Source organism: Pecten maximus, unplaced genomic scaffold, assembly GCF_902652985.1.
Source record: "Pecten maximus unplaced genomic scaffold, xPecMax1.1, whole genome shotgun sequence".
Taxonomy (NCBI): domain Eukaryota; kingdom Metazoa; phylum Mollusca; class Bivalvia; order Pectinida; family Pectinidae; genus Pecten; species Pecten maximus.
This window is the reverse complement of record NW_022979187.1, coordinates 1-15,383: the sequence shown is the minus strand read 5'-3', so window position 1 is coordinate 15,383 and position 15,383 is coordinate 1. Positions and strand designations below refer to the sequence as shown.

Here is a 15,383-nt window from a genome sequence, read left to right as displayed (position 1 = left end):
TGTTTTTTAAATGATATTACTACGCGATAATTAATGTTAACATAAATATTCCAGGCATTCTTCGATCCGTAATCGACGTTTAACAAGAACAGACCTAAAATATTACACTACATAAGAATCTACAGAAAAAGCTTACATACATGTCCTGTTGATCCCAAATTAACATCTCTCTAGAGTAAATGAGTTCAGAATCATCGAGAGAAAAGCATATGACCCGGATAATATTTTATAGGGTTTTCTTGATTTCTTGATTTTAGCTGATTTTCAATCTACATTAATAAACGGCCCATCATCACCGGCGTATGGTGTGTGTATGATAAAGGTGCATTGATTAAAGGGACATTCCTTCGTTGGGACATCAGAAACATTCACAATTTCTATTGATGAAATCTATGTCGGAACGATGATCATATGAGTGTTTGTGCCTACAAGTAATAAAATTAATGCCGAAATATACAGGAAAAAGGCGTATCGTATTCAAATATTGTGTGTCTTTGCGGTGATTAGTGATAATTCGGGTCGAATTAAGAATTTTCAGGACTTAAAAAAAAATGAAGAACTTTGGTTTATCTTGAGAGTAAAACTTTTTCAAAGTAGTAAAAAATACAAGTTTAATTTTGACGGCCTAAACTTAATTCAAAAGAAGGACTGCCCCTTTATGTAAGTATCTACTTAAATCATAAATATGACACTATTGATATAACCTGGTGATTTTTATCAATACATATCTTATTAAGGAAAATCACAAGTTATTATAACATTATCAACGCCTATAATAAGTACAAACATTTGGCAAAAGAAAAGTAAAGGGCAATTAATACTTATAAATGTGGTAGTATTGTTCTCCGATCCAAAGATAACAATATTTATTTTTTAATTCATTATGGTAAAAATATTAAAATATTACCTTGTCCGCACTGGCCTGTATATGCTGGAGACCCTCTGTTTTGTTCTTTTTGCTCCCTTGACCCTGTAAGGTGGTAATAATGATACCATGTAGGATAGGGAAACGAATTTAGTCATCTGGACGAACTTATAACTTCTATTTTTGTTTTCAATCATGATGTGTGTTCTTTTACCCTTTCTCTGTTGAAATCTTTTCAGATCGAATACATACGCTAATTTTTGTCTTTTTGAAATCGTAGCTATAATTTCAAAATTTATTTTATTTTTTAACATCTCATACAGATACCTCTTATATAAACCTCTATGGGAATTGTGTACAGGGGGCTCTTCTATAAACCTCTATGGGAATTGTGCATATTTTGAAAGTGACCATTGCTTAGCAAGTAAGAGCTGTCTTTATAAACTCATGAATGTCTTATCAAATGAACCTGCCTTCAGTAGTATAATCCCGTAGTCATACATGGCCTGAGGGTCCTGTGTTTCCGCTCCTAACCGGAAGTACTCTGTAGCAGCCGCCATGTTCCGCTTCAAACCCTGTGAGCCCCAAAACAACGCACGTGCCATGTGTTGCTATGGAAACATTAACATAAATAATTGATCAACGCGATTTGTTAGCCTACAGTAGAGCATTGTAACAATCCAAAAATGATTTGATAAAATTCACAAAAATAATTATTCAACAAATAATCATTCGTTACTCGGTCATAACCTATCAATGTGGTATGAAGACAATACATAAGATGTAAAGAAGATAAACAACAACAAGAACTACAAAGAACTAATTATTAAGTCAAAAAGGATAAAAGAAAGAGTTCTATAAAAAAAAAGGAACAAACGAAAATCTGCCATATTTTCAAATAAATCAATAGGATTCCACTATTATCGAATATTTCACACAAAATTAGAAAATATGCAGAAATAGGAAATACGAAATCCAAACATAAAGACACGTATTTATCGGAAAGCCGTGAAGCTAACCTGAGCAGAGAAGACACCGTTGCTAGCCTGGTGTTTCAGCCACTGAAACACATCGCCATCCTCATCTGTCTGTTCACGAAGCTGTTCCTCGTCCGTTAGTCTCACCGACTCTGTCAGTACCTGGTAAATTGAAGTGTGTAATGACATTGTAGACAAAGGTAACAAGTTAATTAAATTAACACTACTGACCTGTGACAAGTGAATGAAACATGGAGGACACGTGACTACTATCAGTGTAATAAAGGCACATCCTTAAACAAGAGACCCATGGGCCTTAACGGTCACCTGATTTCTGAAATATTTCAGTAAATTTGATTGACACATTTTGGCCTGACCCATCAGTCTAAGGGAACAGCCAGGGCCAACATTTGCATACCATTAAGCAGTCATCCCATGCTGATAATGTTAACAAATTTAGAATGAATTTCAAAACAAATAAAATAAATGATAGTCAAAAATGTGATTTCCCTACAACTATAGTAAAGTTTATCCCCTCCCATGGGGCAAACGTGAGACCCCAGGGTCATGAAATTCACAATTTTGGTAAAGCACCTTAAGACCCTTCCATCTATGAAGAGTATTTGATTCTACCATATCTGAGAGTAGAGAAGAAGATTTTTGAAGTTTTAGTCAATTTGACCCTTTTTGGCCCCGCCCTTCAGGCCCCTGGGGGATGGGGACCATATAATTTACAATTTTGGTTGACCTTTAGCCATAGAAGCTCCCTGCCAAATTTCATTGAATTTGGTTCAGTGGTTTTGGAGAAGAAGTTGAAAATGAAAAGTGTTTACGGACGGACGACGCACGACGGACGACGGACGACGACGGACAAAAGGCGATTAGAAAAGGTCACTTGAGACTTTGTCTCAGGTGACCTAAAAACCTCAAACGCAATATGGAACATGTGTCGTGAAGGTTAACACGTAATACCCCTGTGCGGAGAAGACACCGTTACTAGCCTGGTGATTCAGCCACTGGAACACATCGCCATCCCCATCATGATAAACCGCGTATCATTCTTTGGAATTTAGATTAAAGAATAATTGTTTGAAAATTGATTGACTGATAATGAGTATAACGATTGTTATATCCGGCTGATTGAGTCCTTTGTAGATCCATGGAAGGTCAAAATGTTCATATACTACATTGTCTTTAGTAACATTTTATTATATTGATATTTCAGTTGAATCTGAAAAAGAATATTTCTGATATAACTTGCATTTATTGTTGTAACTATTATAATACTTTGTTCAAGAGACAAATCATACATTTTTTTCACTCCCGAAATGTCTATTGTTTTACATGATATACAATGTTCTCTCCCGAAATGTCTATTGTTTTACATGATATACAATGCTCACTCCCGAAATATCTATTGTTTTACATGATATACAATGTTCTCTCCCGAAATGTCTATTGTTTTACATGATCTACAATGTTCACTCCCGAAATGTCTATTGTTTTAGATGATATACAATGTTCACTCCGGAAATGTCTATTGTTTTACGGGATATACAATGTTCTCTCCCGAAATGTCTATTGTTTTACTGGATATACAATGTTCAATCCCGAAATGGCTATTGTTTTACTGGATATACAATGTTCACTCCCGAAATGTCTATTGTTTTACTGGATATACAATGTTCACTCCCGAAATGTCTATTGTTTTACATGATATACAATGTTCACTCCGGAAATGTCTATTGTTTTACTGGATATACAATGTTCACTCCCGAAATGTCTATTGTTTTACATGATATACAATGCTCACTCCCGAAATATCTATTGTTTTACATGATATACAATGTTCTCTCCCGAAATGTCTATTGTTTTACATGATATACAATGTTCACTCCGGAAATGTCTATTGTTTTACTGGATATACAATGTTCACTCCCGAAATGTCTATTGTTTTACTGGATATACAATGTTCACTCCCGAAATGTCTATTGTTTTACATGATATACAATGTTCACTCCGGAAATGTCTATTGTTTTACTGGATATACAATGTTCTCTCCCGAAATGTCTATTGTTTTACATGATATACAATGTTCTCTCCCGAAATGTCTATTGTTTTACTGGATATACAATGTTCACTCCCGAAATGTCTATTGTTTTACTGGATATACAATGTTCACTCCCGAAATGTCTATTGTTTTACTGGATATACAATGTTCACTCCCGAAATGTCTATTGTTTTACATGATATACAATGTTCACTCCGGAAATGTCTATTGTTTTACTGGATATACAATGTTCACTCCCGAAATGTCTATTGTTTTACGGGATATACAATGTTCACTCCCGAAATGTCTATTGTTTTACATGATATACAATGTTCACTCCCGAAATGTCTATTGTTTTACATGATATACAATGTTCTCTCCCGAAATGTCTATTGTTTTACATGATATACAATGTTCTCTCCGGAAATGTCTATTGTTTTACATGATATACAATGTTCTCTCCGGAAATGTCTATTGTTTTACATGATATACAATGTTCACTCCCGAAATGTCTATTGTTTTACATGATATACAATGTTCTCTCCCGAAATGTCTATTGTTTTACATGATATACAATGTTCTCTCCGGAAATGTCTATTGTTTTACATGATATACAATGTTCTCTCCGGAAATGTCTATTGTTTTACATGATATACAATGTTCACTCCCGAAATGTCTATTGTTTTACATGATATACAATGTTCACTCCCGAAATGTCTATTGTTTTACATGATATACAATGTTCACTCCCGAAATGTCTATTGTTTTACATGATATACAATGTTCACTCCCGAAATGTCTATTGTTTTACATGATATACAATGTTCACTCCCGAAATGTCTATTGTTTTACGGGATATACAATGTTCACTCCCGAAATGTCTATTGTTTTACATGATATACAATGTTCTCTCCCGAAATGTCTATTGTTTTACATGATCTACAATGTTCACTCCCGAAATGTCTATTGTTTTACATGATATACAATGTTCACTCCCGAAATGTCTATTGTTTTACTGGATATACAATGTTCACTCCCGAAATGTCTATTGTTTTACTGGATATACAATGTTCACTCCGGAAATGTCTATTGTTTTACATGATATACAATGTTCTCTCCCGAAATGTCTATTGTTTTACATGATATACAATGTTCACTCCGGAAATGTCTATTGTTTTACATGATATACAATGTTCTCTCCGGAAATGTCTATTGTTTTACATGATATACAATGTTCACTCCCGAAATGTCTCTTGTTTTACTGGATATACAATATTCACTCCCGAAATGTCTATTGTTTTACATGATATACAATGTTCAGTCCGGAAATGTCTATTGTTTTACATGATATACAATGTTCACTCCGGAAATGTCTATTGTTTTACGGGATATACAATGTTCACTCCCGAAATGTCTATTGTTTTACTGGATATACAATGTTCTCTCCCGAAATGTCTATTGTTTTACATGATATACAATGTTCACTCCCGAAATGTCTATTGTTTTACGGGATATACAATGTTCAGTCCGGAAATGTCTATTGTTTTACTGGATATACAATGTTCACTCCCGAAATGTCTATTGTTTTACATGATATACAATGTTCACTCCCGAAATGTCTATTGTTTTACGGGATATACAATGTTCACTCCCGAAATGTCTATTGTTTTACATGATCTACAATGTTCACTCCCGAAATGTCTATTGTTTTACATGATATACAATGTTCAGTCCGGAAATGTCTATTGTTTTAAATGATATACAATGTTCAGTCCGGAAATGTCTATTGTTTTAAATGATATACAATGTTCAGTCCGGAAATGTCTATTGTTTTACATGATATACAATGTTCACTCCCGAAATGTCTATTGTTTTACGGGATATACAATGTTCACTCCGGAAATGTCTATTGTTTTACATGATATACAATGTTCACTCCCGAAATGTCTATTGTTTTACTGGATATACAATGTTCACTCCCGAAATGTCTATTGTTTTACATGATATACAATGTTCACTCCCGAAATGTCTATTGTTTTACATGATATACAATGTTCTCTCCCGAAATGTCTATTGTTTTACATGATATACAATGTTCACTCCCGAAATGTCTATTGTTTTACTGGATATACAATGTTCTCTCCCGAAATGTCTATTGTTTTACTGGATATACAATGTTCTCTCCCGAAATGTCTATTGTTTTACTGGATATACAATGTTCACTCCCGAAATGTCTATTGTTTTACTGGATATACAATGTTCACTCCCGAAATGTCTATTGTTTTACTGGATATACAATGTTCACTCCCGAAATGTCTATTGTTTTACATGATATACAATGTTCACTCCCGAAATGTCTATTGTTTTACTGGATATACAATGTTCTCTCCCGAAATGTCTATTGTTTTACTGGATATACAATGTTCTCTCCCGAAATGTCTATTGTTTTACTGGATATACAATGTTCTCTCCCGAAATGTCTATTGTTTTACATGATATACAATGTTAACTCCGGAAATGTCTATTGTTTTACATGATATACAATGTTCTCTCCCGAAATGTCTATTGTTTTACATGATATACAATGTTCACTCCCGAAATGTCTATTGTTTTACGGGACATACAATGTTAACTCCCGAAATGTCTATTGTTTTACTGGATATACAATGTTCACTCCCGAAATGTCTATTGTTTTACATGATATACAATGTTCACTCCCGAAATGTCTATTGTTTTACTGGATATACAATGGTCACTCCCGAAATGTCTATTGTTTTACGGGATATACAATGTTCACTCCCGAAATGTCTATTGTTTTACTGGATATACAATGTTCTCTCCCGAAATGTCTATTGTTTTATTTGATATACAATGTTCACTCCCGAAATGTCTATTGTTTTACTGGATATACAATGTTCTCTCCCGAAATGTCTATTGTTTTACTTGATATACAATGTTAACTCCCGAAATGTCTATTGTTTTACATGATATACAATGTTCTCTCCCGAAATGTCTATTGTTTTACATGATATATAATGTTCTCTCCCGAAATGTCTATTGTTTTACATGATATATAATGTTCTCTCCCGAAATGTCTATTGTTTTACATGATATACAATGTTAACTCCCGAAATGTCTATTGTTTTACGGGATATACAATGTTCAGTCCGGAAATGTCTATTGTTTTACATGATATACAATGTTCTCTCCCGAAATGTCTATTGTTTTACATGATATACAATGTTAACTCCCGAAATGTCTATTGTTTTACATGATATACAATGTTCACTCCGGAAATGTCTATTGTTTTACATGATATACAATGTTCACTCCGGAAATGTCTATTGTTTTACTGGATATACAATGTTCTCTCCGGAAATGTCTATTGTTTTACATGATATACAATGCTCACTCCGGAAATGTCTATTGTTTTACGGGATATACAATGTTCACTCCCGAAATGTCTATTGTTTTACATGATATACAATGTTCACTCCCGAAATGTCTATTGTTTTACATGATATACAATGTTCACTCCGGAAATGTCTATTGTTTTACTGGATATACAATGTTCTCTCCGGAAATGTCTATTGTTTTACATGATATACAATGTTCACTCCGGAAATGTCTATTGTTTTACATGATATACAATGTTCACTCCGGAAATGTCTATTGTTTTACATGATATACAATGTTCACTCCCGAAATGTCTATTGTTTTACATGATATACAATGTTCTCTCCGGAAATGTCTATTGTTTTACATGATATACAATGTTCACTCCCGAAATGTCTATTGTTTTACATGATATACAATGTTCTCTCCCGAAATGTCTATTGTTTTAAATGATATACAATGTTCACTCCCGAAATGTCTATTGTTTTACTGGATATACAATGTTCACTCCCGAAATGTCTATTGTTTTACATGATATACAATGTTCTCTCCCGAAATGTCTATTGTTTTACATGATATACAATGTTCACTCCCGAAATGTCTATTGTTTTACTGGATATACAATGTTCACTCCCGAAATGTTTATTGTTTTACATGATATACAATGTTCACTCCCGAAATGTCTATTGTTTTACATGATATACAATGTTCTCTCCCGAAATGTCTATTGTTTTACATGATATACAATGTTCACTCCCGAAATGTCTATTGTTTTACTGGATATACAATGTTCACTCCCGAAATGTCTATTGTTTTACATGATATACAATGTTCTCTCCCGAAATGTCTATTGTTTTACATGATATACAATGTTCTCTCCCGAAATGTCTATTGTTTTACATGATATATAATGTTCACTCCCGAAATGTCTATTGTTTTACTGGATATACAATGTTCACTCCCGAAATGTCTATTGTTTTACGGGATATACAATGTTCACTCCCGAAATGTCTATTGTTTTACGGGATATACAATGTTCACTCCCGAAATGTCTATTGTTTTACTGGATATACAATGTTCACTCCCGAAATGTCTATTGTTTTACATGATATACAATGTTCTCTCCCGAAATGTCTATTGTTTTACATGATATACAATGTTCACTCCCGAAATGTCTATTGTTTTTACTGGATATACATGTTCACTCCCGAAATGTCTATTGTTTTACATGATATACAATGTTCTCTCCCGAAATGTCTATTGTTTTACATGATATACAATGTTCACTCCGGAAATGTCTATTGTTTTACGGGATATACAATGTTCACTCCCGAAATGTCTATTGTTTTACGGGATATACAATGTTCACTCCCGAAATGTCTATTGTTTTACTGGATATACAATGTTCACTCCCGAAATGTCTATTGTTTTACATGATATACAATGTTCTCTCCCGAAATGTGTATTGTTTTACATGATATACAATGTTCACTCCCGAAATGTCTATTGTTTTACTGGATATACAATGTTCACTCCCGAAATGTCTATTGTTTTACATGATATACAATGTTCTCTCCCGAAATGTCTATTGTTTTACATGATATACAATGTTCACTCCGGAAATGTCTATTGTTTTACGGGATATACAATGTTCACTCCCGAAATGTCTATTGTTTTACATGATATACAATGTTCACTCCCGAAATGTCTATTGTTTTACGGGATATACAATGTTCACTCCCGAAATGTCTATTGTTTTACTGGATATACAATGTTCACTCCCGAAATGTCTATTGTTTTACATGATATACAATGTTCTCTCCCGAAATGTCTATTGTTTTACATGATATACAATGTTCACTCCCGAAATGTCTATTGTTTTACATGATATACAATGTTCACTCCCGAAATGTCTATTGTTTTACGGGATATACAATGTTCTCTCCCGAAATGTTTATTGTTTTACATGATATACAATGTTCACTCCGGAAATGTCTATTGTTTTACTGGATATACAATGTTCACTCCGGAAATGTCTATTGTTTTACTGGATATACAATGTTCTCTCCCGAAATGTCTATTGTTTTACATGATATACAATGTTCACTCCCGAAATGTCTATTGTTTTACATGATATACAATGTTCACTCCCGAAATGTCTATTGTTTTACGGGATATACAATGTTCTCTCCCGAAATGTTTATTGTTTTACATGATATACAATGTTCACTCCGGAAATGTCTATTGTTTTACTGGATATACAATGTTCACTCCCGAAATGTCTATTGTTTTACATGATATACAATGTATCTACTTACATCCGTTTCTTTGTGTGTTTCCTTGTCCACCCTTACAGTGTCGGCGACATACTTATAATACACTGAAATAAAATGTTAGACCATTTTATTGTACACATCAAATCCTTTAAGTCACCTCAATATAATACTGTCTCGTTTATCTCGCTCAGAGAACAACTGGGTTTGTCAGTTCCCTGTAAATCGTGCTCTACGATATTTTCTGTCAAGAAATAGAGACCATCAGAAAAGAAATTTCACGAAATAGCTTCAAATACGAAAATTATTCTAGTGTTTCATTTTTCTTGATTTGAGTAATATTTGAGACCATCAGAAAAGAAAATTCACGAAAGAGCGTCAAAATCGAAAATTATTCTACAGTGTTTCATTTTCTTGATTTGAGTAATATTTGAGACCATCAGAAAAGAAAATTCACGAAAGAGCGTCAAAATCGAAAATTATTCTAGTGTTTCATTTTTCTTGATTTGAGTAATATTTGAGACCATCAGAAAAGAAAATTCACGAAAGAGCGTCAAAATCGAAAATTATTCTGCAGTGTTTCATTTTTCTTGATTTGAGTAATATTTGAGACCATCAGAAAAGAAAATTCACGAAAGAGCGTCAAAATCGAAAATTATTCTACAGTGTTTCATTTTTCTTGATTTGAGTAATATTCGAAATAAATGAGATAAAAAAAGAACGGAATGAAATCTGAAAGCAATTATTCTATCGAATTTTATATACTTCCAAGATGGTTACTCCATTACAGAGAATATCGACTGTTTGATACCACACGAGGACTTACCGTAAGCCTGTTCCATGTCCTGTGGGACCCCGTCAAGTCCGTATCTGTGTTTGTGTGCTAAGGCCAGACAGCAAAGGCGGTGTTTCTCCAGACAACCTTTCATCAAGTAAGCCTGGGCCTAATCATAAGTGAAAAACGTAATTAATAAAGTAATTTGTATTAAAAACATTATGAGAGTAATACTGTGTTAAAAACACTGAACAGTTTGATAAACCGAAATAGTTGGTACATGCTTTTGTAATTGGGGACACGATTTGACTGGACAAACATCTCATATGCCGCTCGATACATGCTATCCTAATTGTGGACATGATTTGACTGGACAAGCCTCTCTTATGCCGCTAGAAACATGTTATCGTAATTGGGGACATGCTTTGACTGGACAAACCTCTCATATGCCGCTCGATACATGCTATTGTAATTTGGGACATTATTTCACTGGACAAACCTCTCATATGCCACTCGATACATGCTTTCACCTGCGTAACGATACATGCTATTTTAATTGGGGACATGATTTGACTGGACAAACCTCTCACCTGCCGCTCGTCAGCCTTCACCTTGACCCCATTGTTAAGCAAAGTTGCCAACATGTACATGGCGTCATGGTTGTCATAGCAACTGGCTTGCTTCAACAATGGTATGGCTCGTCTCACGTGACTAAAACCAATGTCCTGTTTTAAGATAAATTGACAATGATGATATCAATAAAAATCGAAAAAAAAATCGTAATTAAAAGCGCCTCTTTTAACATGGAGGCATCCATTTTCTAATCTCTTCTAACACATTCGATATTTTATGAAGTTGATTAACTCATTCACCCCTGAAGACACATTTGAACTCTTCCGATTCAAACATTGGAATAGTTCATTATGACACTTCAGGGATGAATGAGTTAAAAGTAATTCATTGAATCAAACTTTACTAGATTCTAGACGTTTCACAAGCAATAATTTTGTGTAGTAATTTCTTTTTATCAACGTTTACTCCGAGAGAAAATACAAATTATTCCTGCAAGTGAAAGGAATAAAGTTCGCCTAGAGATAGGAGGTGAAAAAACAATACACATCTCTTTGTTAATAGCAGAGTTCACATAAACAAATGAATGGTATTAAAATATAGTTTGTGGTGCTTTCTGTATTCATGTCATCAGAGAATCATCCTCAAAATCGCAGGATTTAGTTGTCTATATACAGTCGAACTTCGTTAACTCGAACTCGGATAACTCGAAGACCCCGTATAACTCGAAGTATTACTCCGGTCCCAGTCAAAATCCTTCTTTTTCTTAATAATAAAAACTCGGATAATTTGAAATACTCGGTTATCCCGAAGTAAAATGTTGGTCCCGATATTATAAAACCTATGTAAAATGTACCGGTTATCCCGAAGTTGAAAACATTATTTTCATTTTTAAACAAAATGTGTCAACAAAATACTCATAGTACATATATGTAACAAAACTAGGGTTTATCCTGACAAAACCGATGGTGTTGTATGCGGCACCTTAAGGGAGACGTTAGGTGGAAGACAGTGTTTTAGAAAGAGAAAGGATGGTATCCCTAATTTAGTCTTTGGTTTGTTTGGTTTGTTTTTGTTTAACGTCCTATTAACAGCCAGGGTCATTTAATGACGTGCCAGGTTTTGGAGGTGGAGGAAAGCCGGAGTACCGGAGAAAAACCACCGGCCTACGGTCAGTACCTGGCAACTGTCCCATGTAGGTTTCGAACTCGCAACCCAGAGGTGGAAGGCTAGCGTTAAAGTGTCGGGACACCTTAACCATTCCCCCACCCTAATTTAGTCACCTCTTACGATCATGCAATACAGACAGCAGGCACATTTCTTACGTCCTATCTGTAGTTAGCGTATTTGTATGTACAAATTATTAGCCTAGTGATTGTTCTGTGTTTAGTGTTGTGGAACCAATCCAAAGTCTGTTATCGAGTCTACGACTTCATCATATGTACCTGCATCGTTTCACATGATCTAAGAGACAGCATTGCGGGTACAAACAATTAAACAATTAGAAAAAACCGCTGGTTAGATATAGGACATGGGTTTCAGAAAAACCTAAATGATTCATCTGAGTATGAAGCGTAGCTTACCATAAATTTCACGGCTTTGTTGTAAAGTTTCTCGCCGACCTGTTTCGGTGATGGGAACCTGCCTTTATAGATATATCGTTTGATCAGTATGTCCATGTAGCCATAGAGTTTTGATTTGGCTCCCCAAACTTGTTACAGCGGCTGGAAAAATCCTCATCGTACATTTTCATCAGGATCTCCCTCCAAAGGTTGGAGAAATATGTGTGGCACTGTTCTAGATAATTATAATGAAAAACGATTTAAACTAAAAACTAGAAACTATTTATTTTGTAACCCTGGTTATACAAGCCGCAATATACTGCTCTGTTAGAGAGATCTTCTCTTTAGCTCGATCGGTTGAGCGTAAGACTAGTAAGCCAGAGGTCCCGGGTTCGATCCCTAGTGGAAACAGTGATTTAAATTTAATTAATCATGCGCTCTGTTACAGTTTCGTTGGCCGAAACTACATGGTCCAGTCGTCTTAGTTAATGAAAGGCGAGTACGTTACCACTTCGACCCCCCCCCCCCCCCCCCCCCCCCCCCCCCCCCCCCCCCCCCCCCCCCCCCCAACCTATCACATATAACATATATCGAGAGTTTATAAATTTTCTTCATCGGATGATGGTTAAACATGGGCTTCAATTCTATTTTCTATTAACAAAAGATCGCATACCATATAATCCGTTAGACAGGCATTTGTATTTCTATATTGAAATATTAAAATGATTATTACATTTTACATTTTAATTTTAGTCAATATAAAACTACAAATGCCTGTGATATGTAGCGACACCAAACTTGCTTATTCCGCATGGGGCTATGGAACCAAATGCATGTCGCTGGTCTCATTTCAATATTTGTATCATATGGAATGTAGGTTAAAAATACCATTAATGTAATCATCTAAGAAAGACAAATAAAAAACACTCAACATTTTGATAAACATCTTAAAACTGAACTCAGAAATTGAAACTACAGACAAGGTAGGATGATAACCCAGTGAATACGGATGTACCTGCTCGCCGCGCCGACTTGACCTGTTGTCTATAGAACGCGCTCCGACCATACACCCACTCCTGGAACCTCTCGCAACGTGTCGTCCTCCGCGAGAGTTCCAGCTCAAACATGGCGTGATAAGGACTCGGCAGAGGAATCTGTGAGAGAAGTAAAACAGTATTGGAATGTTTTAGATTTATTTCCTATTTACATGCTTTAAAAGAAGCAATCAGCGAACATTTTGTATTTACTCAAGAAATGACCGTAATAGTGACTTCGTATACGGTAGAATGAACGCAGTTTGTAAGGAACACTGATTCTTGTGCGACTTAATTGTCCGTAAAGACTACATTTTCAAAATTGATGTCGAAAGTGCTACTTCATTTCCAGATATTGTAAATAAAAAACCCAAAGCAGTGGCTAGCATTGTACCTATGTAATCTCGCAACATGAAAAAGTACCTATTGTTGATTTTGAAGAATTGTTACAATCAATCACCTTAACGCCAATGTGTATACGATGATTTATACGTTAAACTCCAATATGCTTAAAAAGAGCAAAATGTAGTTGAAATAATGCAAAAATGTACGATTTTTAAAACATCCGTACCTCTTCGGATCGCAACAGTCTGTTCCGGTAGAAGGTCGCCTGTCCGATGTATCCCTTGAAGGAAGGTGTCGAATCGAACGCGCCAAATACAAACAGCCCCTCCGTGTCGTCCATGAATGTGACTCCGGGAACTCTGGGTAATGTTGCGAATTATAGAAATACAAATAGCTATCATGAATCAGGAATGATTGTTTTAAATGTATGTGCATATGTTTACCAAGATTGTATTAGAGGTTAAATCATGATAAGGTGTTCTCCACAGAAATCAAACATCACCATTCACTCAAGTGCGTTAAAGTGTCCGAATTCATCATTCAGACACGAAGGTTTGCTAGATCACGTGCGGGGATGAAAGGGCAGGGTTAACCATCAGCATCGAATTGTTGAAGGGGCGGGGTTAACAATCGGTATCGAATTGTTGAAGGGGCGGGGTTAACCATCATTATCGAATTGTTGAAGGGGCGGGGTTAACCATCAATAACGAATTGTTGAAGGGGCGGGGTTAACCATCAATAACGAATTGTTGAAGGGGCGGGGTTAACAATCAATAACGAATTGTTGAAGGGGCGGGGTTTACCATCATTATCGAATTGTTGAAGGGGCGGGGTTAACCATCAGCATCGAATTGTTGAAGGGGCGGGGTTAACCATCATTATCGAATTGTTGAAGGGGCGGGGTTAACCATCAATAACGAATTGTTGAAGGGGCGGGGTTAACCATCAATAACGAATTGTTGAAGGGGCGGGGTTAACAATCAATAACGAATTGTTGAAGGGGCGGGGTTAAACATCAGTATTGAATTGTTGAAGGTGCAGGGTTAGCCATCTACTAAGTATTGAATTGCTTAAGGGGCGGATTGTACCATCAGTATTGAATGGTTGTTGTATATGTGTCTTCAAATATAAGCTCTAAGGCGAGGGTTAAGAAAATCAAATGTGGCGAGCCTTGCCGTGCGACTTTTGTCTTTCTGTCACGCGCCAAAAATACAGCTTATGTCAAAGACATTGACCATGTGTTCCATGTATCCTGCAACAGCCATAAACATCATTTTTGAATAGAACAGTATCAACAATGTTCCAAATATATTGGTCGATTAAACATTGTTTCCCTTGTAAGTAGGTCAGTCGAATTCACGCACGCGCTTAGATTCTAAAATACAGCTGTTTACCGTCACTGTCGAATACAGCAAAAACATATGTGGTGGCGGGTGTATACCGACAATGTGGATGCCAGGTAATAGATCAAAGGGCGGTAGAATCAAGATGCGTAGCAGGTTGATATTGCGCGTCACGAGATTGATGTTTCCATGA

The 15,383-nt window shown here is 35.6% G+C and overlaps 1 protein-coding gene across 1 annotated transcript; it reads right to left on the bottom strand.

Annotated features, from left to right (window-relative positions):
• Positions 1 to 907: 907 nt before the first annotated feature.
• LOC117318317 (protein sel-1 homolog 3-like) lies at positions 908 to 14,206 on the bottom strand (the record flags this gene model as incomplete). Its single annotated transcript, XM_033873317.1, has 9 exons — positions 908 to 970; positions 1,339 to 1,476; positions 1,885 to 2,004; positions 9,607 to 9,668; positions 10,388 to 10,505; positions 10,927 to 11,061; positions 12,490 to 12,617; positions 13,484 to 13,622; positions 14,074 to 14,206. Coding segments are annotated over 9 exons (1,036 nt in total), but the record flags the coding sequence as incomplete, so codon positions are not given.
• Positions 14,207 to 15,383: the final 1,177 nt, after the last annotated feature.